Source organism: Plecotus auritus (assembly GCF_963455305.1).
Source record: "Plecotus auritus genome assembly, chromosome: 12".
Taxonomy (NCBI): domain Eukaryota; kingdom Metazoa; phylum Chordata; class Mammalia; order Chiroptera; family Vespertilionidae; genus Plecotus; species Plecotus auritus.
In genome coordinates this window covers 2,655,469-2,680,103 of record NC_137778.1, presented here as the reverse complement: position 1 = coordinate 2,680,103, position 24,635 = coordinate 2,655,469, and the positions used below count along the sequence as shown (strand labels likewise).

The window sequence follows — 24,635 nt, the reverse complement described above, 5'->3', positions numbered from 1 at the left end:
GTTTGCAGGCCACAGGGGCTCCTGCTGAGAACGTCATGACCGTTTCTGATTGTTCTCAGGGATCCCCAATGCTAGCTGTCCCCGCTTCCCTGGCACGGACGTGTCTTCAGAGCCAGACGGAAGGAGTGTGGGTCACCTGACCCTTCAGTTACAGACGAGGACACTTAGGAAATGGGTGGAGCTTGCCCAGGACCTGTAGCTTTTTGTGGTTTTCAAACTGGGTTCCCAGGCCCAAGCCGGTGTGGCTCAGTGGATAGAGTACTGGCCTGTGGACTGAAGGGTCCAGGGTTTGATTCTGGTCAAGGGCACGTACCTCAGTTGCTCAATCCTCAGCCCTGGTTGGGGCAAGTGTGGGAGGCAACCAATCGATGTGTCTCTCTCACATCAATGTTTCTCTCTCTCTGTCTTCCCCCTTCCCTTCCACTCTCTAAAAATCAATGGAAAAATGTCCTTGGGTGAGGATGAACCAACTGGGTCCCCCTGACCCCACTGTGGGCCACCTGGGGTGGAGGAAGAGGAGAGGGGTCTAAGTCACAGACAGCACCCCCTCAGCAAAATAACTCACTACCAATCACATAGGGTCTGGGTACAGCATTGGGATTCAATAAAATAAAGCCTGGAAAGTTATAAATGTACAATAAAGTTAATTCCCATTTTCCCGTTCAGAAAATTCAGAGACCCTGGTGCTAAATTCAGCTAGAATATGGTTTGTAGGTTTTTCTTAGAGGAGGTTGTCTGGTTCTGAAGTGTGGGGCTGCGCACTCAGAGGTGCTGACCAAGTGAAGTGAGTAAGACGAGGATTCCGCACCAGTTCCTGGGAGTTATGTTTGAATAATTCACCCCCTTCTCTCATGAGATCTGGCAGGAAGAGAGCCGTGACCTGGGACCTCCAACCCCCACAGTCTACTGGAACCTGGCCCCCTTATCACAGGCTGTGACTGAGAGACAGCAAGGGAGACAGAGCATCCAGGTTCAAGATCAACTCAGACTCCAGATGGGATTCCAGAACCCCACAGCTGAACCTAAGAATGGAAAGGCGTATGATCTTGAATTCAGAAAGCACTGATGAGGAGTCAGAGGAGCAGCAGGGAAAGTGTCTAATAAGTACGTGGGATGCTTCTTTCGGGCTGGTTGCCAGGGTTTTGTTTCTGTGACTCCTTTGTCCCCCACCCCCCATGTATTGGCCACTGTCATAGGGCAGCAGCTCTTGGAGGGGTTGGGGTCTCAGTCCCAGGAATGTGGGGAGCAGGGCAAAGGTTAGAGGTCACCAGCAGGGAAGATGCTAGCTAGACTGTCCTAGGAATGCCTGTCTATCAGCCGTTGGGCACATTGGGACTCCGGGGCCCAGGACCTGAGGCCCGTCCTCTGCCCGAAGGGACGTACAAACTACGGTAGTTACAGGCCTGACGTCTGCAGGACATCTGGAGACCAGTTATTTCTGGAAATGTTTCTCGGGCCTCAGTTAACGTAATGGATCCCAGGAATGTAGGTCTTAACCCGAGAACGGATGATGCTGTGTGCGTTACCCAATGGCGACGCTGCGGTGGACAGACGTTGTTCACTGTGTTTTCAAATTTACTGATTGATTTTAGAGAGAGAGGAAGGGAGAGAGAGAGACATTTATTGTTCCACTTATTTATGCATTAATTGGTTGATTCTTAAATGTGCTCTGATCAGGGATCGAACCGGCACCCTTGGCGTATTGGGACGATGCTCTAACCCGCTGAGCTGCCCGGCCAGGATGCTCACGTGTTTTAAGATGACAGTTGTCCTTTGGAGACAGCCTGTGCTCAGAGCCTGGAGAGCACACCTCACCACAAGGTCAGGGAGACAGAGGGAGGAGGTCTTGGGTCCAAGAGCTGGTGTGGACACAAGTGCTGTCCAGGGATTCGAAGAGCAAGGGGTCACCCTCAGCAAATGCCTCCAACACTCACTGGCATTTGTCTAGGAGGCCCGACTGGCACACGGTGTACAGTGTTCAGAAGTGGTTAAAGGAACAGGGCTGTGTCTTGTCAGGGGCACCCCTGTGCCCCGAGCCGCTCGTGTATTAGGGACAATGTAACACCCGCCTGTCCCAGCAAGGCTCCCATTTGGCTCTTGGTGGCAGGCTGCCATGAGTCACATGCAGGAACGCTGACCACTGCGCTGAACTCCACTCAGAATCTAGATCCGGATCATTCATAACTCGCCCGTCCTGGGAAGGGTCACGTTATCATCCGAACCCGTTTCCTCACTGAATGGGGATACTTCCTGACTCACCGACACTGTGTCAGGCTGAATCTTGAATGACATGACCGTGGTGTCCAGCAGGGTAACTACCTGCAAAGTGCCCACCACGGACCTGGCACATAGTAGGAGCTCAACAAATACATCTGGACTGAACCAGAGAGTGTGGAAACGAGGAGCACGGAATCGAGGGGCTGTGTGAGCGTAAGGCGGCGCTCATGGTGAAGGAGCTGGGCCCTGGGGCCGGGGATCCCTGCTGTGTCCTCTGGGGCCACCTCTCTGGGATCGTTTCCTATAAAATGTAGTGGCTCTTCAAGTCCCCAGAGCCTGGCTGCACCCACAGCAACATGGCCTTATTCATTCATGACGGACTAGTACTTGGAACCGTGGTTAAATCACGTGCCACGAACTAGTTTGTATTTGCTCATTCGCCAAAAATAAATAAATAAATAAATAGTAAAAATAACCCCCCAAAGGTCTGTGAAGCAAATGAGATTGTAGAAGTCTTGAGCCTATTTAAATTGCATCTGTTTTCAAGCAATTTAAAAAGCATAGCAGGAGTGTCATTAGCATATTAACAGGGTCTTAATTACAAAAGAGTCTTTTAAAGCAGATTTCATAAAATCCCCACTTAATAACCATTAGCTTGTGGTACTTGAAACACAACTCTTCACGTGTGTTACTTAGAAGTAATAAAATTATAATTTAAAAGTAATCTGCCAAGTTGTCAGGAATTTAGACGGATTTTTCTCTCAATTGATCCAAATGAGTGAGGTTTTGCTATAATTATATATAATGCTGGTAATAATGAGGCTGATTATCAATCTCCTGCTTTTCACTCCCTCCATCATTACAGAGTGTAGGGGTGGGAGTGGAGGAGGGAGAGGAAGGGCTGCCCCCCTTCCCAGCACTGGAAGCAGCAGCCCTGCCCCCACCTGAGCAGGCAGCAAGCCTGCCCTCCTTTGGGGAATCCAGCCGCCCCTTTCAGCTCTGAAAGGCTGGGCGGCTAGTGGGGGCTGCTCGCAGGAGGTCAGTCCATCTTGGCCTCCACCTCTGGGTCCTCTTGTCCTCGGAGAGGCCACAGGGGCTGAGCCAGGGCAGGAGGGTCCCTTCCCTCGTGTCCCTTTATTTTCCTGTTGAGAGGCTGCTGATCCCACAGGCGGCCTCCACTTCTCCCCACTCGGGATTCCTCTCGGAGCCGAGTTCCACGTGGGTGAAAAGGCAGAGGCTGTGCCTGGGAAAGCCCTTCCTGTTTAATCTCAGGTGGCTGTGCAGCTCAGATGTTTGTGGAAAAATGCTTTTGCAAATGCAGAGAACAATTCAAATATAAAACAATGCATGCTGCAAGGCCCGGCTCAGAGTGGCCCCCTGCTCCGGGGAAGGAGGGGAGGGGGGTCCTGAGGAGGGACCAAAGCTGAGGTGATTGCTAGGGCCCAGGTGGCAGCAGGAGGCTCCGAGTCAGAAAGTGCTGGGGTCAAAATCCCGAGAGGACAGGGCTGGCTGGGAAGGGCGGGCAGAGGTCGGGCCAGGAGAGCCAGATGGAGGAGCTGGAGCCAGCTGGCACTTCCCAGGGGGTAAGCGTTGGGATGGTGTGAATTCTGTGGATCCTTTAAATGGAATTCTCAACTTGCTGATTGAAAATTACAAGAGGGAAATATCCCCCCCCCACACACACACTTTCTAAATGAAAAATGTCTTATAGTTACTGTATATATGCCAAGAAAACTACAACTTAGGGTTTTGTTTGCATATTTTGGAATGATTTGTTTCTTTTTCTAACTTTACTCAAGTTTGCAGCTTATATCTCAATAGAACAGAGGTATTTTAAGTCACATAACTACAGACAAACTGGAGCAACATCGCCTTAAAAGTCCCCCCCCCCCTTGTATTAGGTTGTTAATACATCTGGAAGAAAACAGAATTTTGTGTAGGCTTTTCCTGAAGAGCCCAGCATTCTTCGTGAGCTTCAGACCCTTAGGAGCAACGTCTTACAGACGCCTATAAAGGGGACTGAGTACGAGCTGCCAGGGCTGCCTGGAGAGTCAGCGCCGGGCAGGTGGGATCAGGCAGCGCACCCGCTGCTTTCCCGGGTCCAGACCCGCCGTGCCATTTGCCAGCCTCTCCGAGAGCAAGCCCTTTACTCCCTCGGTCCTGGTGTTGCATTTGTTCAGAGCAAGCAGAGCCCGGCCTCTCCTGTGCAGTGTGAAGTGCGTCAATATCTGTGAAGTGTTTAGAACCGTGTCTGCTCCTGTAACTTCACCAAATGTTATCTGCTGCTGTTGCTGCGACTCAGTGGAGGAGGTGACATTACAGTGCCCTGCGGGGGGGGGGGGGGGTGGCCCTGCGCACTTGGTAGCAGCCAGTCTGTGAGCTTCCCCAGGGCGGGAAGAACAGGCCGGTGCGGGAGGCTCTGTGGTCCTCAGGCTTAAGCTCCACACCCTGCGCTGGGGAAAAGGCGGCCTGGGTGTGTGGCTGCGCCTGCGAGGGTGGCGGGGCCGGGGCCTGCGTGCTCCCTGGCTCCCATGCAGCTGCGGACTCTCAGAAGCAGCGAGTGCTGACTCCGGCTCCCCCCATGGGTGGGTCCTGTTATCCGTTATCAGTAACTCATTACAAGTTTCCCTCCTGAGCAGCACTGCTAACAGGACAGCAAACTCTCTGACCCGCACAATAGCAAAGGGGTGGAACGCCAGGCCATTTGCTCCAATCAGAAAGACCCATGGGTGACATTTTGCTTTGATTGGCTGAGGCTCAGGTTGCTAAGCAACTTTCTCACCTTGGTCAGACTTCTGTAGTTCTAAGTACCCAGCTTCTCTTTCTCAATGAGCCCCTTCAACACACACACAATTCATCATTGTGAGGTTTCGGAGGTTTTGGTTTGGATAAACATCAGAGACAGATTTCTTATGCCAGTACTTTCTGTTGATGAACTCTATATATGGTTACGTATGTTAATTAGCAAAAAATGACCTCATTCATTTGATGAGTCAACCAATAGTTTTTGAGAGTCTGCCACGTTCCAGGCCCCATAGTGGTAGCTGTTAGCAGCAAGGGGTGGAATGAAAATTGTGTGGCAGCCAGTAGGGCATCAGATATTCAGAATGAGGTCAGCAGGGAGGATCTTTGGGCACCAGCCTGGGTTATGAGTGCCCCCCGGGGGTCTGGAGAGGGGGCTAGAATGAGGGGCAGTCTGGCCCAGAACAATGACGGTTTACTAACCCATTCAGAAAATGCAATGTCACCGACACGGGTGTGCTGACCAGTGTATGGTGACGGCTGCCGGTGTGGAGCGTTTTCGATGGGCCTGGCTTGGGCTGAATCCTTTAGGCACATGCCCTACGATGGCGTTCAGGCCACACTGCCCTGCCCCACAGCACTGATGTGTAGTGAGTCATTACAGCTGCCACATGGGTCGGAGGCTGAGTATCTCCACGTGCCCTGGGGGAACCATGCACCCACAGGGTCCCAGCGGCTCTGGTTCCCGTGACACTCGGGAGCCTGCAGGTCTGCCAAGGCCCAGCTGACGACTGGGCTCCGGGTCCAGGCCCAGACCATCTGGGACCACCACCCGTGCTTACTTCTTGCAGATGCCAGTACTGGCCTCATGCTCATGAGCTGGGCTGGCAGGGTCCTTGCTGGGAGGGAGAAGGAGGCTGGGGGAGGGGATAGAGGGTTGAAGGGAAGTGGAGCTCCTGAGAGCGCACCAGCCCTTTCCGCAGACAGGCTTGTTTCATAGAAAGCATCGCTGGGTGAGGCGCAGGGGCTGTGTGGTGCAGAAAGGCGCGCTCCGGGCGCCCGGCGGTGGGCATGCAGGATGCAGAGGGTGCGGGGCCGGGGCCGAGGGGCTGCAGAGCCTCACACATCGGCTGCAGGACCAGAGAGAAGCACAGAGAAAACTTTGACTTCGGGTTTGGGCCAGAAACCAGGTTCCCAGCCAACACGGTGCTCCCAGTACCGGCTGCGGTTCTCGTGTGGCTGATGAGAAGGAGTGAGCGCGAGAGGCTGGTGAACATGTCACGGGCAGGTAAGCGCTCGTGTCTGCTCCTGACAATGGATGGAGTGTCCACTGGGACACTGTTGTCATCAAAGTCACTACTGTCTACCTTTTCTAAGAGCAAAGCTATTCGTTTCTAAGAGCGACTGGGTCACCGAGGAATGAAGAACCACATGCATTTGTGTAAGATGTCCTTGTCCTTTCAAATTAGTTTTAAAAAATGTGGTGATGAACGGGCCATGGACTCCGTAGAAATAAAGCTACGTTTTTAAAGCTGCTGTAAAACTAACTGAACTCACCGTTTCATTCTCCACTCCCCATGAGTAGTTAAGACAGTTTATTATTATCCTATATAATAAAAGGGTAATATGCAAATTGACCCTAACAGTGGAATGACCGGAAGGACCAGTCGCTATGACATGCACTGACCACCAGGGGGAAGACGCTCAATGCAGGAGCTGCCCCCTGGTGGTTAGTGCGCTTTCACAGGGGGAGTGCCGCTCAGCCAGAAGCTGGCCCATGGCTGGCCAGTGCAGCGGCAGTGGCAGCAGCGCTAAGGACCCCTTGGGGGGACATCCCCCGAGGGCTCCTAGGCTGCCAGAGGGATGTCTGACTGCCAGCTTAGGCCTGATCCCCCAGGGAGTGGGCCTAAGCCAGCAGGTGGATATCCCCCGAGGGGTCCCAGACTGTGAGAGGATACAGGCTGGGCTGAGGGACCCCCCACTCCAGTGCACAGGTCTCTAGTGTGTGTGTGTGTGTGTGTGTGTGTGTGTGTGTGTGTATTTGTGCTGTCAATGTTTCTTAAATGTCATGCCTTTGCAGACTAATTGCATGATATTCTACATATTGAGTGTCCTTGTATGTTGAGTGTAACTTTTTCTTAGGTCAATTTACTGTTGTTTTTTTTTTTTTTAACTTAAATAGCTATTTTCAGAAGATAATTCAGTGTGAAAATCAAAGCCCAGTTACTTGCTATAAACAGGGAAATGCTAAAATAAATATAAAATGATTAAAGCTTTTACAAGCCTGCCTTCACCCCAGTGCAGGCTCCCATAGCGTCCCCACCCACCAGTGGTGCAGGCTCCGCACCTGGGGACTCAGGTTGGTGAGCGGGGGGCGCAGTCTCAATCCTGTCCATCCTGAGCTCTGGGTCTGGTGTCACCCACGGGCATGCCCGGTATGCGGAGGGGACCAGCGCTGTCTCAGGTCCAGGGGCACAGAGGAGAGGGGGCTGAGGCCCCTTGTGTGCATGGAGAGCCATGGCTGTGGGGGACGGTGGGACAGCAGAGGTCACAGCTCTCGCCCATCAAGGTAGGTGTTGCCTCAGGGCCGGTCGAGAGCCACTGGCCTCTTTCAATGTCAGCCTCCCAGGGCCCCAGGAGAGTCTAAAACGGTTCTTCCAGTCATCGCCACGTGGAAGGATGTCGTGCTTCCGGCTTGGGTTCCTGCGCTGCCCTCCCCCCCGTCCGTATGGACTGTCAGCTCGAGATCACTTGTGAATTGGTCAGTTTGTGCTGAGTGCTGTGAGGGTGCTTTAGACGTCCTCTGAGTCTTTGGCAGCCCAGGCAGGAGAGCTGGGCTTCAGGCTGACAGTTTGAATCTGGGCTCTGCCACTTGCCACCCGGGCAGTGCCTGGCACTGTGCTGGAGGTGGGCAAACAGAAACGGACACTCCTCCCTCCTCAATTTAATGGAAGAGACAGAAATAGACTGTCCCTTAGACAACAGAAAAAAAGCATCAAACCAGACCAGACACACCAGGGGGGCTTCCTGGGGGAGGTGATGCTTGCGTTAGACTTTGAAGGGTGATTAAGAACTCACTAGGCAGCAAAGGAGGGCACCCTGGAACTGGGAGTGGCATGGGGGTGAGACAGGCCTGTTTTCTCATCCAGGGAAGGCTGAAATGACCCTCACAGGATAAATGTGTTATGTGTGGAGACTGCCAGATGCTGTTCAGGCCACATAGTATGTGTATGACCTGTTTGTTTGAAGCCCCGTGCCCCTCTGAGCACCCACAGCCTGGGGGTCCTCCCCAGCTGTGGGACATGGAACATAGTGATTGGGATTCACCTGCTTATGAGACAATTGTCCCTAACAGACCAAAACTTTCCAGATAGAAAAACTACAACAAGCATATCAAACTCGTGGTTGTGGGCCACATGCGGCCCACAACAAATATTTTTGCAGCCCAGCCAATATAATGGTATGTAAGAAACATTTTAATAAACATTTTGTAACTTAATTTTTACAATATCCTGTTATACATAACTAGAGGCCCAGTGCACGAATTCATGCACGGTGGGGTCCAGCCAGCCAGCCAGGGGGAGGGGCCACGGGAAGGCCTGTCTCACTCAGTCCTGATAGGCCAGACCCCAGCAGCAGGCTCACCTACCTGTCAGAGCACTTGCCCCCTGGTGGTCAGTGCACATCATAGCGAGCAGTTGGACGGCCTTAGCATATCATTAGCATATTATACTTTGATTGGTTGAATGGATGACCAGATACTTAGCATATTAGGCTTTTATTATATAAGACTAGAGGCCCGGTGCACAAAATTTGTGCACGGGGGTGCGGGGGTGGGTTGTCCCTCAGCCCAGCCTGCAAAGATGCCAGCATCCCTCACCCCGGCCTCTAGCCAGAGGCTCCTCCCCTCCTTCCACACAGCCTCTGGGAAGATGCTTGTCCTGGGGCCTCCTCAGGGCCCCAGCCCACGATGCCCTGCAGCTCGGGTACTTGGGGGCTTGGGCTTTCAGGTCCGGCTTCCCTGCCCAGCGTGGTGCGCATCAGCTGCCATGGGAGCTGCGCCTCAGGAGTCACCCCCTTGGACCATACTACTTGCGAGTGTTGGGGGGCGGGCGGCCTCGGTGGCAGTGATTTGATGTCTGTAGCGTGCCCGCTGGACACCCTCCCCACCACGGCGCCATGCTGGCTGTGTCTGGACTGTGGGCAGGGGGCTTCCAGTCTGTGACTGGGGCTGCTGGGCTGCGACTGGGGGCTGCAGGCAGAGGACCCCGGCACCCATAGGGCTCCGTCAGCATCTGGAACTGGAAAAGATCCATTTTTCTGGGTCCTCCCCTCCCTCCGCATAGTTGGGGCATGGACGTTGGGCTTGCGCCCCACAGGCCCCTTCCCTCCCTCCAGTCCTCTGGCCAGAGGCCCCTCCCCAACCTCCATGGCCCAAGGAGCAGATGCTGGGCTTCCATTGCCGGAGCGACGCTGCCAGCGTCTGCTATGGGAGCCGCCATTTTGTCGTGGAGTGACGGTTAATTTACATATTACTCTTTTATTAGATAGGATTATTAATAATGAACTACAACATTCGCTAATGTGCCGTGCTCAGCACAGCCATGGGTGAACCTGAGGCGGGGCGGGGGGGGGGGGCGTGCCCGATGAAGGATTAGAAAAGACAGACAAGAGAATAAAATTGGGGCTAGGTCAGACCCTGCTTCTCTGATGGAGAGACAGCACCACAACCTGCAAGCCGAGTCTTTATTTTATGGCCAGATTCCACGAGGCAAAGGAAGGGTGTGGTCAAGATGTTTACAATGTTCTCACAGGTTTCCAATCTACTCAATTACATGCACCTGATCAAGCTTTGTTTACTTGCTGCACCTCCTGCAGCCTACATCACTCAGCCACCTGGGACCACAGGTTCGGACCATAAGGTCAAGCTTACAGCCATAGCCTTTGGCTATAATTGTGCTGGGAGGGCTTTGTCCTCCAAGCTGGGACTTGCATGTGGCTTTGCCACGAGAGGACCATGCCCTCTCATTAGTCTGAGGCTTGAACCTGTCCAAACGCTGGAGCCACTCTCCACAGCTAATGACTGATTACTATAATAGTGTTGCATTCATTTCCCTTACGCGCCTTACATGCAGGTGTACCATTTCTCTCCACTAATACTAGCACTGAATATTTTAGCAGCCGATTACCACGTCATTAGTCTTGGACTGACTTGTTTGGTGTCTGCAACAGGAAATATTTCACTTTCAGAGAACAAGAAAAGTAGGTTTATTTGCATTACGCTTATTTATTTGTGCAATTATTCAGTGTCTGGTAAGTTAATGTTCAAGAAAAAATATTAATTTTTATTAAAATGTTCTATTACTTTATGTTAATGATGATTCATTTATTTCAGCCCTTTGTATTCAGCATGTCTCTATCGAAATAAACTTGGCGTTTCTATGAAATTGAAGCTTTTTATTTGCGGCCCACATAAACTTAAACCTTATTTATTTGGCCCGTGCTCGCCTTTGAGTTTGACATGCTTGGACTAGAGGGTCAGAACCTTCTCAGGTGTGGGAGTGAGCATTCTCTCCACAGCGAGGCCTTAACTAAGCGAGCTGAGTTTAAAGAGTTCCGCAGTGGAAACGCTAACTCGAGAAGACGCCTGCACCGTGCTCACCGCGGCATTGCTCCCAGCAGCCCGAGTGTCCATTGGTGGGTGGATGGGTAAAGATGTGGTACAGACACACAGTGAAATATTACTCGGCCATAAAAAGGGGGGGATCCTGCCATTTGTGACAACATGGATGGACCTTGAGGGTATCGTACTAAGTGAAATAAGTCAGAGAAAGACAAATACCACATGATCCCACTTATCTGTGGAATCTAACACAAAACAAAACAAAACAAAAACTGAACTCAGAGACAGAGAACGGGTTGGTGGTTGCCAGAGGTGGGGTGGGGAAGGATTATGTTCTTTTGGGCTCTGAATCCCCAGCACCTGGCACCTTAATGCAAGTTCATTACTACCAGAGCGAGGTCATGAAGGTCTCCCGACTCATGTTCTCAAGCGACATGACTGTGAGGCAGGGAGTGCCAGAGCCACTGGCACCTGCTCTCTCCACCCCTCCCGGGGTGGGTATGGACTCATCTTCCCTGGCTGGCCGGCCCAGGCCACAGCTGCCCAGACCTGGGGACTTGTGGACGTGCCCGTGGCCCTGGCTGATCTGAAGCAGTTGAAGGTGGAGTGCAGGTGGGGACAGAAGAACATCAGTACAATGTCTCTCCCTCTGCTCTTCGCTTGCCTGTATTCTACCAGCCTGTGTGGCCACGAGCACGTTGGTCCACAGGTGTCAGGTGTGGCAGGAAGGGAGGGAAGGGCCCAGGAAGCAAACCTGGGGGCTGCTCCACAGCACTCTGTGCTCCCCAGCCTCCTCACCTGTGCTCTCCTCCCACAGGCTCCCCCGGCCACTCTGGCTCCACGTCCATGAGCCCATCGGCAGCCTTGTCCACAGGGAAGCCCATGGACAGCCACCCCAGCTACACGGACACCCCTGTGAGTGCTCCACGGACTCTGAGTGCGGTGGGGACCCCCCTCAATGCACTGGGTTCTCCGTATCGCGTCATCACGTCTGCCATGGGGCCGCCCTCAGGAGCGCTGGCAGCCCCTCCAGGAATCAACCTGGTTGCCCCGCCCAGCTCTCAGGTAAGTGAGCTCCCAGCCACCTCCCACAGGTGCTCCTGGAGCACAGCCAGCACCAAGCAGGTGCCTACTGTGTGCGGGCAGAAGGACCTGGGTTGTCTGTAGACCTCCCTCTGGCAGGACCTCCGTGAAGTGTGTCCTCAGGCAGAGCAGCCCCAGAGGGCAGAGGACCCGGCGTGGCCGGGAGTCTGGTTCATGCTTCTCAGGAGAGGGGCTGTGTGTGTGTGTGTGTGTGGTGGACCCCGCCTTGCTGTTCTGAGGCCCCCAAAGGGTGGTCCGATGCCTTTCACTTCCTTCTAGCAACGTCACACTGAGAAGGCAGCTTGTAGTGGTTGGCTCTTGTGTAATGATGCTGCATAACAACCAGCCCCCAATGTGTCATGTGTTGAAAATCACACACATTTTTTTTCTCACTCTCAAGTTTCTGTGTCAGCTAGGATGGCTCTGCTCAGGTGGTGGGTGATCCAGGCTAGGCTGAGGCTGGGTCCATGTCTGCCCCTCGGGTCCCAGACTAAAGGCACAGCAGCTACCTGGGGCACCTCTCCTTGTGGCACCTCACAGGAGTGGCAATGTCCAGACAGAATCAGGAGAGCGCAGGGAGGTCTCTGCTCACGCCAGCTTCACGAAGACCACCGCCTCCGAAGCTCCCGTGGCTGCCTCGGGGGTGGGCTGTGCTATTTCAGGGGGAGATTCTATAAAGAAACAGTGTGAAGGATGTGAAGACTTAGGAGCGAATCAGTGCCCCTGAGGGTCTTGGGGGCCATGCCCATCATACTGGCAAGGCCGTGTTGTACATGCTGTCAGTGGTGTGGTGTGGAATCGAAGGGACGATAGACAAGGCCCTGTGGCCTCCCAGTCATGGGGTCCAGGAGGGTGTGGGAGGCTCAGAGGATCATGGATCAGACAGCGGTGGGATGGACTGTATTGAGGCCATGCTCTCCTCGTAACCACAGAGCTGGTGACACCCCCTTCAGAATGGGAGACCTTTGAGAGGTTTGTTGATTTATGTTCTTTCATGTCAATGGATTCCAGGGAAATAGGCAAAGCCAGTAGGTTAGAGACAGGAAAGTACGCGGAGGTTCTGGGACAAAGCAAACTTTGCAAAGGGAGCTCATTCCTCCCGATGCCTGTTGGCGAGGTCCTCTGTGTGCAGCTCCTCGGCCCGGCCCGGGTCCTGGGGGATGCTCTGAATACTGTGGCCAAGGTCTTCCCTGCATGGCAGCTGCAGGGAGCGCAGGACGTAGCCTCAGCCAGCAGCCGTGATCGCCATGAAGAAACGGACAGGCGAGGGGATGGACGGAGACGGGCTGTGGGTGGGGAGGGGCCAGCACCGTCCCCCGACGCTGCCGTAGTCGCCACACTCCGGGCCACGGCGCCAAAATTGGCCCACAGGTCTGCGTCAAGGCCGAGTGCGCGTGCGCTGCTGCTCTTGGACCGAATGTCTGTACAGAGGGATTGGGGTTGAAAGGTCAGCTGAAGGCTTGCTGCTGGCCAACTGGGCTGCGTGCAGAAGCCAAGGCCACGCTTGGCTCTGGGAGCTCCGTGCAGCTTGCCAGGCGCTGCGGAGCCTGCGGCCCAGGCACCAGGATGTGGGCTGGGGCTCCGGAACCCACGGCAGGACACTTGGCCCAGTTAGTTAGAGGACACAGGACAGCAAGTGCCCTCGGTGTTGGCGACTCTGAACCACCGGGCAGCTGTCCCTGAGCATCCCGGGCTAAGCAGCTGAGAGTGGGCTTTGCCCGGGAACATGCGCCTTCCGTGACAGGTCAGGGTAAGTACGGTTGGGGCGAGGGGCCGGGGGAGCAGCTCTGTGGGGCGGCAGGTAGGCCCCTGCCCCGAGCTCTGCTGCTCGGGGTTTGAGCTTCTCCTTGCTCTTGTTGGGTCTTCAGTCTGGAGCAGTGAAGGGAACTGGACTGGCTTATGGGGCAGGGGCTGTGCCACCCTGTGCAAACCACTATCTCACCGCTTGTCCTCTGCTGTCGGGTAACATGTCCTGATTACCTGACAGTGATTTTTATGAAAATCAGAGGATATATGGAAAAATCACTTCTTAGGTGCTTACAATGCTCATGGCAACAAGAGTTATTACTATTATTCCTAAGCACTATATCCTGCACCCCGGTGACCACTGATTCAAGTGTCCTCTGTTGCTGGAAGGTTCTAGAGAAGTTCATTTCAGCAAGTGCTCACTGAACTTGGCTCTGGAGATTCAGAAATGTCTAAAATCGTGCCCTGCCCTGGTGAGAAGTGGCTGAGGGAACGAGCAATTTCTAAAATCACCATCTGTGGATTGGGCAGGTGTGTATGCAGCTTCCAACAAACTGGTCTAGGCCACCTTTTCCTGGACGTGCATGTGAGTGTGAGTGTGTGTGAGTGTGCGTGCGTGAGAGTGTAAGTGTGCATGTGTGAGTGTGAATCTGTGTGAGTGTGTGTGAGATTGTGTGTGAGTGTGTGAATATGTATGTGAGAGTGTGAGTGTGTGTATGTGTGAGTTTGTGTGTGTGTGAATGTGTATGTGAGTGTGTGTGAGACTGTGTGTGTGTGAATGTGGATGTGAGAGTGTGAGTGTGTGTATGTGTGAGTTTGTGTGTGTGTGAATGTGTATGTGAGTGTGTGTGAGACTGTGTGTGTGTGAATGTGGATGTGAGAGTGTGAGTGAGTGTGTGTGAGTTTGTGTGTGTGTGAATGTGTATGTGAATGTGTGTGAGATTGTGTGTGTGAATGTGTATGTGAGTGTGTGTGAGATTGTGTGTGTGAATGTGTATGTGAGAGTGTGAGTGTGTATATGTGTGAGTTTGTGTGTGTGTGAATGTGTATGTGAGAGTGTGTGTGTGTGTGAGTTTGTGTGTGTGTGAATGTGTATGTGAGTGTGTGTGAGATTGTGTGTGTGTGAATGTGTATGTGAGAGTGAGTGTGTGTATGTGTGTGTGTGTTTATGTGTGAGAGTAGTGTGAGTGTGAGTTTGTGTGTGTGTGAGAATGTGTGTGTCACTGTGTGAGTGTGTGTGTTTATGTGTGAGTGTGAGTGTGCATGCTGCACATTGTAAGTGTGATGTGTGCTGGCTGGCCTTGGCACAGGCCTGCGTGTCCTTGGCCTGCTCCCTCTGACCCCTCCTGCCCCTGCCCCTGCCCCTAACAGGGTCCCGTCGCACCTGTTCCTGCCCAGGTGGGGATTGGTAGCTGTCACGCCCCTGCAGATGTCTGCATCGTTATAACAAGTGCAGGTGTTGGAGCTAGAGCAGATCTTACAGATCCTCTTGCCTCACGACTAAAGGAAAGTTAGGCCATCACATCTTTTCCAGTGAAATCCTGTGTGAAAGCCTGATATTAAGGTCAAATAAAAACAGGTCTGGCTGAACCCCAGCCAGGATGTGACCCCTTCTCAGTCTACCTCCCTCCTGCTCACCTGCCACCCACACCCTCCGCGTCTGAGCCCCTCTGACCTGTGTGTAGACGGGAGCCGGAGTCTCTGGGACGTGACCTGGCACTGTTGTGCAGCAGGGCACGGTGAGGCGGGGGGGTGGTCTGGCCGCAGGGCTCCTCTCTCCCCGGGGAGGGCCTCGTTCCTCATGGCCTAGACCCTCCCCAGGTTAACTGGGCGCCACTAGAAAGGGAGAGCCTTCCTGCAGCCGCCGGCCTCACACCTGCCTTCAGTGGGGTCATTTGGGCTGAAAGCAGCTCAGAAATGTGGGCCCTGTGCTCCTCGATGATCCAGGGGGGTTTCTATCCTGCTCAGGCGGCAGCCAGAGCCTGGAGCAGCCGCCCGGTGCTCCCTTCAGCAGGGGTGCTCCCAATGGAAGGGGGCAGCGGGGCCAGGGTTGGGGCCAGGCAGCCAATGGCTTTGCACTCTGCTGGCGGCCTTCCATCTCCTCTCCCCTCCTCAGAGCAAACAACGCCCAAGCAAGACAGGCTGTCAGAGAAGGGAGCAGCCACCCCCGGTCCCAGCCACCCCTTCCTCACCACCAGACTCAGGAGGGGTAGGAGAGGGGATCCTGCCAGGGAGGTGGGCAGGCAGCTGCCAGGGCCAGGGGGCCCCAGGGTCCAAGAGCCATTCCTTCCACCTGATGGGTCTGGAAGGCACCTGGGCAGGTGCGACAGACTGTGTGTCTCCCCAGGCTTTTCCCCGTTTTGCTGCCCTAGGCAGAGGTGGGGACATTGTTCCTCTGCTCAGAACCTCCAGTGGCTCCTCATGGCCTCCCAACCTCAATCCGCCCCCTTAGCCAGGCAGTCAAGCCCGGGCTCTGTCACAGCCACCTCCCCCATGTCCCCATCCATCCACCAGACACACACCGGGGATTCCTTACAGGCCTGGGTACTCACAGCCTTTTGCTCATCACTGCCCATCTTAATCCTGCCCATTGTTGAAGGCTGTCCAGTCCCAGCTCAGATGCCACCTCCTTCAGGAAGTCTTCCCTGATCTCAATTGCTCATGATCTTTCTTCTTAAACTACCCTGACTTTTAATCTCATTAATGGCTAGGTCCTTGAGGCAGTGCCTGTGTGTCTTTCTTCTTGTGCCCCCACAGGATTTCTGAAAGAATCTACACTAATAAAAGAGAAACATGCAAATTGACCATCACTCCGCTACGCCCACCAGCCAATCAGAGCGAGTATGCAAATTAACCCAACTAAGATGGTGGCCATCATGGAGCTGGAGTGAGCAGGAGGCTTGGGTTGCCCCTGGCGATGGAGGAAGCCAAGCTTCCCACCCGCCCTGGCCGGCCCTGGCCTCCACTCAAGGCTACAAAGTTTCAATTATGGAAGATAAATAAATCCCAACAAAGATGGCGGTGGCCACGGAGCTGGAGCCAGCCAGAGGCTTGGGTTGCCCCGGCGATGGAGGAAGCCAAGCTTCCCACCCGCCCTGGCCTGCCTTGGCCTCTGCTCAAGGCTACAAAGTTTCAAATGATAGAAGATAAATAAATCCCAGATACCTGCTTCCAGCCAGCCCTGGCCTATGTTTGGGTCATTGGGGGCTGTGGCCGGCCTGCAAACCACCACAGGCCCCTTGCCCAGGCTGCCCCACACCCCAAGGGAACCCCCAACCTGATCTGGGACACCCTTCAGGGCAAACCAGCCTGCTCCCACCCATGCACCAAGCCTCTATCCTATCTAATCCTCCTATCTAATAAAAGAGTAATATGCAAATTGACTGTCACTCCAACACATAAGATGGCTGCCCTCATGTGGTCAAAGATGACTGACCCCATGTGGACACAAGATGGCTGCCACAAGATGGCCAGCAAGGGAGGGCAGTTGGGAGGGACCAGGCCTGCAGGGGAGGGAAGTTGGGGGTGACCAGACCAGCAGGGGAGAGCAGTTAGGGGTGATGAGGCTGGCCGGGGAGGGCAGTCAGGGGTGACCAGGCCTGCAGGGGAGGGCAGTTAAGGGCAATCGGGCTGGCAGGGGAGCAGTTAGGCATCAATCAGGCTGGCAGGGGAGTGGTTGGGGGAGATCAGGCTGGCAGGCAGAAGCAGTTAGGGGAAATCAGGAAGGCGGGCCAGTGAGCAGTTGGGAGCCAGCAGTCCTGGATTGTGAGAGGGATGTCTGACTGCCCGTTTAGGCCCAATCCCAGTGGATTGGGCCTAAGCAGGCAGTCAAACATCCCTCGAGGGGTCCCAGATTGGAGAGGGTGCAGGCTGGGCTGAAGGACACACCCCCCCTCCGTGCACGAATTTCGTGCACCGGGCCTCTAGTAAATGAATAAAACACGTTAAGGCTCAATTTCCTTGTCTGAAAATAGGAAGACCCCATAGGGTTGTTGTGAAGATTAAATACTTAATTAGCGTTGAGCAGGCTTCCCAGAGCCAGTGGCACCGATGGCAGCAACCCCAGCAAGTGCTGCTTCGTGACCACTGCAGGCCGCAGGGGCGCACCTGCCGGCGGAGACGGGCAGGAGGAAAGGCAGGGGACGGTTTCCTGAGCGGAGGTGGCAGAAGGGGAAGGAGCAGGGAGTCGGGGGAGAGAGAGAGGGGGGGAGGAGAGAGAGAGAGAAGAGAGAGAGAGGGGAGAGAGAGAGAAAGAGAGAGAGGAGAGAGAGAGAGAGGGGGGGAGATAGGAGAGAGAGAGAAAGGAGAGAGGAGAGAGAGAGAGGGAGGAGAGAGAGGAGAGAGAGAGAGAGAGAGAGAGAGGAGAGAGGAGAGAGAGAGGAGAGAGAGAGAGGGGAGAGAGAGAGAAAGAGAGAAAGAGAGAAAGAGAGAGAGGAGAGAGGAGAGAGGAGAGAGAGGAGAGAGAGAAACATCCATCTGTTATTGAATTTGCTGCATTCATTGGTTGACTCTTGCATGTGTGCTGATTGGAGATCAAACCTGTGCCCTGCGGATGCGCAATGCTCGAACCCGCTGAGCATCAGCCAGGGCTCATGTGCATTAATTAAAACACTTCCCGGCAACTTCGGTGCAGAGCAGGGGCTGCGGCTGTCCTTCCCGGCCTCCTCGCTGCACCTCGGCCACCTCCTGCGCTCCATGGCTGAGTGACTTGCTAAGCTGGTGAGAGTGGAAGGCGCTTCTCTCGGCTCTGAGCTGTGTTTATCCGTCATTCCTTCTGTCCCAAAGGCCTTGACTCGGAAGAAAACTGCCTTTGGTTGGTGTGAGAATCGCTGTCACTGGGTTAGGCATATGCCTCACAGTTCACATGGACCACACAGAGGTCAGGGACCCCGCCACCCCCAAGGGGTCACCACCAAGCTGCCTCCACGACCACTCCAACACCCCCCTCACCTCCACGGCCACTCCAACACCCCACCCCCCTCACCTCCACGGCCACTCCAACACCCCACCCCCCTCACCTCCACGGCCACTCCAACACCCCACCCCCCCTCACCTCCACGGCCACTCCAACACCCCACCCCCCCTCACCTCCACGGCCACTCCAACACCCCACCCCCCTCACCTCCACGGCCACTCCAACACCCCACCCCCCTCACCTCCACGGCCACTCCAACACCTCTCCTCATCTCCATGGCTACTCCAACATCCCCCCCTCACCTCCCACGGCCACTCCAACATCCCCTCTCACCTCCACGGCCACTCCAACACCCACCCCCCTCACCTCCACGGCCACTCCAACACCTCTCCTCATCTCCATGGCTACTCCAACATCCCCCCCTCACCTCCCACGGCCACTCCAACATCCCCTCTCACCTCCACGGCCACTCTAACACCCCCCCTCACCTCCACAGCCACTCTAACACCCCCCCTCACCTCCACAGCCACTCTAACACCCCCCCTCACCTCCACGGCCACTCCAACACCCCACCCCCCCTCACCTCCACGGCCACTCCAACACCCCACCCCCCCTCACCTCCATGGCCACTCCAACACCCCACCCCCCTTCACCTCCACGGCCACTCCAACACCCCACCCCCCCTCACCTCCACGGCCACTCCAACATCACCCCCTCACCTCCACGGCCACTCCAATACCCCACCCCCCTCACCTCCACGGCCACTCCAACACCCCCCTCACCCCCACGGCCACTCCAACATCCCCCCTCACCTCCACAGCCACTCCAACACCCCCCCTCACCTCCACAGCCACTCCAACACCCCCCTCACCTCCACAGCCACTCCAACATCCCCCCTCACCTCCACAGCCACTCCAACACCCCCCTCACATCCACGGCCACTCCAACACCCCCCCTCAGCCCCCCGGCCACTCCAATACCCCACCCCCCTCAGCCCCACGGCCACTCCAACACCCCCCTCAGCCCCACGGCCACTCCAACACCCCCCCTCACCCCCACAGCCACTCCAACACCCCGCCCCTCTCCTGCCTTGGGCGTGCTGCCTCAGGGCAGCCTGTCTTGCCCCCTGCCAGGCTTGCCTGCGTAGGAACAGAGACGGGTATTGTAGACTCTGCCTCTCCCTGCGCTGCCCAGAGGTGAGCTGTGCCCACGGCACCGAGCGGGCTGGAGGCTCTGCTGACCCCTCCTCTGGGAAGAGCGCAGAGCCCTCAGCAGTGGCCCCGGGGGCACAAGGAGCTGATGCTGCCAGTGAGGGGGGCGAGGGGGTGTGTGCAGGGCCGTGTTCAGACGCTCACATGGGCCAGCTCCCCGCACGTGCCAGCCCAGGGTGGGTGCCAGGAGGAGGAAGCCCATGACTGACCCCCGGAGTCTGTGCTCTCCCGGAAGAGCGGGAAATGATGTGCTTCTGCCCATTCTTCTCCCAAGACCCACGTGGCACATGGGCCTTCCCTGCGCTCAGAGCGGAGTCCACTCTTAAGCAGACCTGAGCTCCCTGCGGGGCCTCGGCCTCAGCTGGCTGCTGGCTCCATCTGTCATTGTCATTGCACTCTCTCGTGCAGCTCAATGTGGTCAACGGGGTCAGCATTTCCGAGGACGTCAAGCCCCTGGCCGGGCTCCCTGGGCTCGGGAACATGAACTACCCCTCCACCAGCCCCGGGCCGCTGGTCAAACACATCTGCGCCATCTGCGGGGACAGGTCCTCAGGTACGTGCGCTTGGTGGTCCACGCCTGGGGGGTGGGGGTGGGTGGGAGGGGTGCGGCTCTCCCGGCACGAACTGGCCTGGCGGCTGGGCCGCGGGACCTGGAATGCGGAGCAGTGGTGATGGAGGTTGTTCCGGGTCCAGCAAAGCCACCTCCCAGCGGGCCTCGGGCCACAGCTCCGGGCCGCACTCCGTTGTGCTAGGAAGACCAGGCACCGGTTTATTTCTCCCGTCGGCAAGAGGAGGCCGCTCAGTGCAGAGAGGATAATGCTCTTGAGAGGGGCCTCACTCTGGGGAAATGTCAGTGAGGCTGAGGGCCTCCTGCAAGGGGAATAAATACTTTTCCTGAGTGCAGAGGTCTCATGGAGGCAGAACGCGTTGTTCAACTGAATATCGAGTTGCTTCAAACAGTAAATGCAAACAAAACCTAAGTTCGGACCCTTTCTAATATCGCTCCTGGGATTGGTGGCCCCGAGGGAAGGCCCTGAGGGGCGCGGGGACAGGCGCTCGGGCTCAGTGCGGGACCAGGACAGGCACTCAGGCTCAGTGCGGGACCAGGACAGGCGCTCGGGCTCAGTGCGGGGTGGGACAGGCGCTTGGGCTCAGTGCGGGGTGGGACAGGCACTCAGGCTCAGTGCGGGACCAGGACAGGTGCTCAGGCTCAGTGCGGGATGGGACAGGCGCTCGGGCTCAGTGCGGGACCAGGACAGGCGCTTGGGCTCAGTGCGGGACCAGGACAGGCGCTCGGGCTCAGTGCGGGGTGGGACAGGCGCTCGGGCTCAGTGCGGGATGGGACAGGCGCTCGGGCTCAGTGCGGGGTGGGACAGGCGCTCGGGCTCAGTGTGGGACCAGGACAGGCGCTCGGGCTCAGTGCGGGACCAGGACAGGCGCTCGGGCTCAGTGCGGGGTGGGACAGGCGCTCGGGCTCAGTGTGGGACCAGGACAGGCGCTTGGGCTCAGTGCGGGACCAGGACAGGCGCTCGGGCTCAGTGCGGGGTGGGACAGGCGCTCGGGCTCAGTGCGGGGTGGGACAGGCGCTCGGGCTCAGTGCGGGATGGGACAGGCGCTCGGGCTCAGTGTGGGACCAGGACAGGCGCTCGGGCTCAGTGCGGGGTGGGACAGGCGCTCGGGCTCAGTGCGGGATGGGACAGGTGCTCGGGCTCAGTGTGGGACCAGGACAGGCGCTCGGGCTCAGTGCGGGGTGGGACAGGCGCTCGGGCTCAGTGTGGGGTGGGACAGGCGCTCGGGTTCAGTGTGGGACCAGGACAGGCGCTGGGGCTCAGTGCGGGGTGGGACAGGCGCTCGGGCTCAGTGCGGGACCAGGACAGGCGCTCGGGCTCAGTGCGGGGTGGGACAGGCGCTTGGGCTCAGTGCGGGGTGGGACAGGCACTCAGGCTCAGTGCGGGACCAGGACAGGTGCTCAGGCTCAGTGCGGGACCAGGACAGGCGCTTGGGCTCAGTGCGGGGTGGGACAGGCGCTCGGGCTCAGTGTGGGACCAGGACAGGCGCTCGGGCTCAGTGCGGGACCAGGACAGGCGCTTGGGCTCAGTGCGGGACTAGGACAGGCGCTCAGGCTCAGTGTGGGACCAGGACAGGCGCTCAGGCTCAGTGCGGGACCAGGACAGGCGCTTGGGCTCAGTGCGGGGTGGGACAGGCGCTCGGGCTCAGTGAGGGACCAGGACAGGCGCTCGGGCTCAGTGCGGGGTGGGACAGGCGCTCGGGCTCAGTGCGGGACCAGGACAGGCGCTTGGGCTCAGTGCAGGGTGGGACAGGCGCTTGGACTCAGTGCGGGGTGGGACAGGCGCTTGGGCTCGGGCTCAGTGCGGGATGGGACAGGCGCTCGGGCTCAGTGCGGGACCAGGACACGCGCTCGGGCTCAGTGCGGGACTAGGACAGGCGCTCGGGCTCAGTGCAGGGTGGGACAGGCGCTCGGGCTCAGTGCGGGGTGGAACAGGCAATCAGGCTCAGTGCGGGACCAGGACAGGTGCTCGGGCTCAGTGCGGGACCAGGACAGGCGCTCGGGCTCAGTGCGGGACCAGGACAGGCGCTCGGGCTCAGTGCGGGGTGGGACAGGCGCTCGGGCTCAGTGCGGGACCAGGACAGGCGCTTGGGCTCAGTGCAGGGTGGGACAGGCGCTTGGACTCAGTGCGGGGTGGGACAGGCGCTTGGGCTCGGGCTCAGTGCGGGATGGGACAGGCGCTCGGGCTCAGTGCGGGACCAGGACATGCGCTCGGGCTCAGTGCGGGACTAGGACAGGCACTCGGGCTCAGTGCAGGGTGGGACAGGCGCTCGGGCTCAGTGCGGGGTGGAACAGGCAATCAGGCTCAGTGCGGGACCAGGACAGGTGCTCGGGCTCAGTGCGGGACCAGGACAGGCGCTCGGGCTCAGTGCAGGGTGGGACAGGCGCTCGGGCTCAGTGCGGGACCAGGACAGGCGCTCGGGCTCAGTGCGGGACCAGGACAGGCGCTCGGGCTCAGTGCGGGGTGGGACAGGCGCTCGGGCTCAGTGCGGGGTGGGACAGGCGCTCGGGCTCAGTGCGGGACCAGGACAGGCGCTCGGGCTCAGTGCGGGACCAGGACAGGCGCTTGGGCTCAGTGCGGGGTGGGACAGGCGCTTGGGCTCAGTGCGGGGTGGGACAGGCGCTTGGGCTCAGTGCGGGGTGGGACAGGCGCTTGGGCTCGGGCTCAGTGCGGGATGGGACAGGCGCTCGGGCTCAGTGCGGGACCAGGACACGCGCTCGGGCTCAGTGCGGGACTAGGACAGGCGCTCGGGCTCAGTGCGGGGTGGGACAGGCACTCAGGCTCAGTGCGGGACCAGGACAGGCGCTCGGGCTCAGTGTGGGACCAGGACAGGCGCTTGGGCTCAGTGCGGGACCAGGACAGGCGCTCGGGCTCAGTGCGGGGTGGGACAGGCGCTCGGGCTCAGTGCGGGGTGGGACAGGCGCTCGGGCTCAGTGCGGGGTGGGACAGGCGCTCGGGCTCAGTGTGGGACCAGGACAGGCGCTCGGGCTCAGTGCGGGACCAGGACAGGCGCTCGGGCTCAGTGCGGGGTGGGACAGGCGCTCGGGCTCAGTGCGGGACCAGGACAGGCGCTCGGGCTCAGTGCGGGGTGGGACAGGCGCTCGGGCTCAGTGCGGGACCAGGACAGGCGCTTGGGCTCAGTGCGGGGTGGGACAGGCGCTTGGGCTCAGTGCGGGGTAGGACAGGCGCTCAGGCTCAGTGCGGGGTGGGACAGGTGCTTGGGCTCAGTGCGGGGTGGGACAGGCGCTTGGGCTCGGGCTCAGTGCGGGATGGGACAGGCACTCAGGCTCAGTGCGGGACCAGGACAGGCGCTCGGGCTCAGTGTGGGACCAGGACAGGCGCTCGGGCTCAGTGCGGGACCAGGACAGGCGCTCGGGCTCAGTGCGGGGTGGGACAGGCGCTCGGGCTCAGTGCGGGGTGGGACAGGCGCTCGGGCTCAGTGTGGGGTGGGACAGGCGCTCGGGCTCAGTGTGGGGTGGGACAGGCACTCAGGCTCAGTGCGGGACCAGGACAGGCGCTCGGGCTCAGTGCGGGACCAGGACAGGCGCTCGGGCTCAGTGCGGGACCAGGACAGGCGCTCGGGCTCAGTGCGGGGTGGGACAGGCGCTCGGGCTCAGTGTGGGGTGGGACAGGCGCTCGGGCTCAGTGTGGGGTGGGACAGGCACTCAGGCTCAGTGCGGGACCAGGACAGGCGCTCGGGCTCAGTGTGGGACCAGGACAGGCGCTTGGGCTCAGTGCGGGACCAGGACAGGCGCTCGGGCTCAGTGCGGGGTGGGACAGGCGCTCGGGCTCAGCGGGGTGGGACAGGCGCTCGGGCTCAGTGTGGGGTGGGACAGGCGCTCGGGCTCAGTGTGGGGTGGGACAGGCACTCAGGCTCAGTGCGGGACCAGGACAGGCGCTCGGGCTCAGTGTGGGACCAGGACAGGCGCTTGGGCTCAGTGCGGGACCAGGACAGGCGCTCGGGCTCAGTGCGGGGTGGGACAGGCGCTCGGGCTCAGTGCGGGACCAGGACAGGCGCTCGGGCTCAGTGCGGGGTGGGACAGGCGCTTGGGCTCAGTGCGGGGTGGGACAGGCGCTCAGGCTCAGTGCGGGGTGGGACAGGCGCTTGGGCTCGGGCTCAGTGCGGGATGGGACAGGCACTCAGGCTCAGTGCGGGACCAGGACAGGCGCTCGGGCTCAGTGTGGGACCAGGACAGGCGCTTGGGCTCAGTGCGGGACCAGGACAGGCGCTCGGGCTCAGTGCGGGGTGGGACAGGCGCTCGGGCTCAGTGCGGGGTGGGACAGGCGCTCGGGCTCAGTGTGGGGTGGGACAGGCGCTCGGGCTCAGTGTGGGGTGGGACAGGCACTCAGGCTCAGTGCGGGACCAGGACAGGCGCTTGGGCTCAGTGCGGGACCAGGACAGGCGCTCGGGCTCAGTGCGGGGTGGGACAGGCGCTCGGGCTCAGTGCGGGATGGGACAGGCGCTCGGGCTCAGTGCGGGGTGGGACAGGCGCTCGGGCTCAGTGTGGGACCAGGACAGGCGCTCGGGC

General features: G+C 58.1%; 1 protein-coding gene across 6 annotated transcripts in view; it reads left to right on the top strand.

Annotated features, from left to right (window-relative positions):
* The window catches only part of RXRG (retinoid X receptor gamma), a 159,127-nt gene that overhangs the window by 118,962 nt on the left and 15,530 nt on the right, over positions 1 to 24,635 (top strand). For 5 of the 6 annotated variants that reach the window (XM_080647292.1, XM_080647288.1, XM_080647289.1 and 2 more), the window contains exons 2-3: positions 11,400 to 11,647; positions 19,946 to 20,090. In XM_080647292.1, the coding sequence (XP_080503418.1) occupies positions 11,429 to 11,647; positions 19,946 to 20,090 (364 nt within the window). In that variant the 5' untranslated portion in view covers positions 11,400 to 11,428. Of the gene's footprint in view, positions 1 to 11,399; positions 11,648 to 13,277; positions 13,416 to 19,945; positions 20,091 to 24,635 lie in introns of those variants that run through there. The other variant, XM_080647291.1, reaches the window with a different exon arrangement.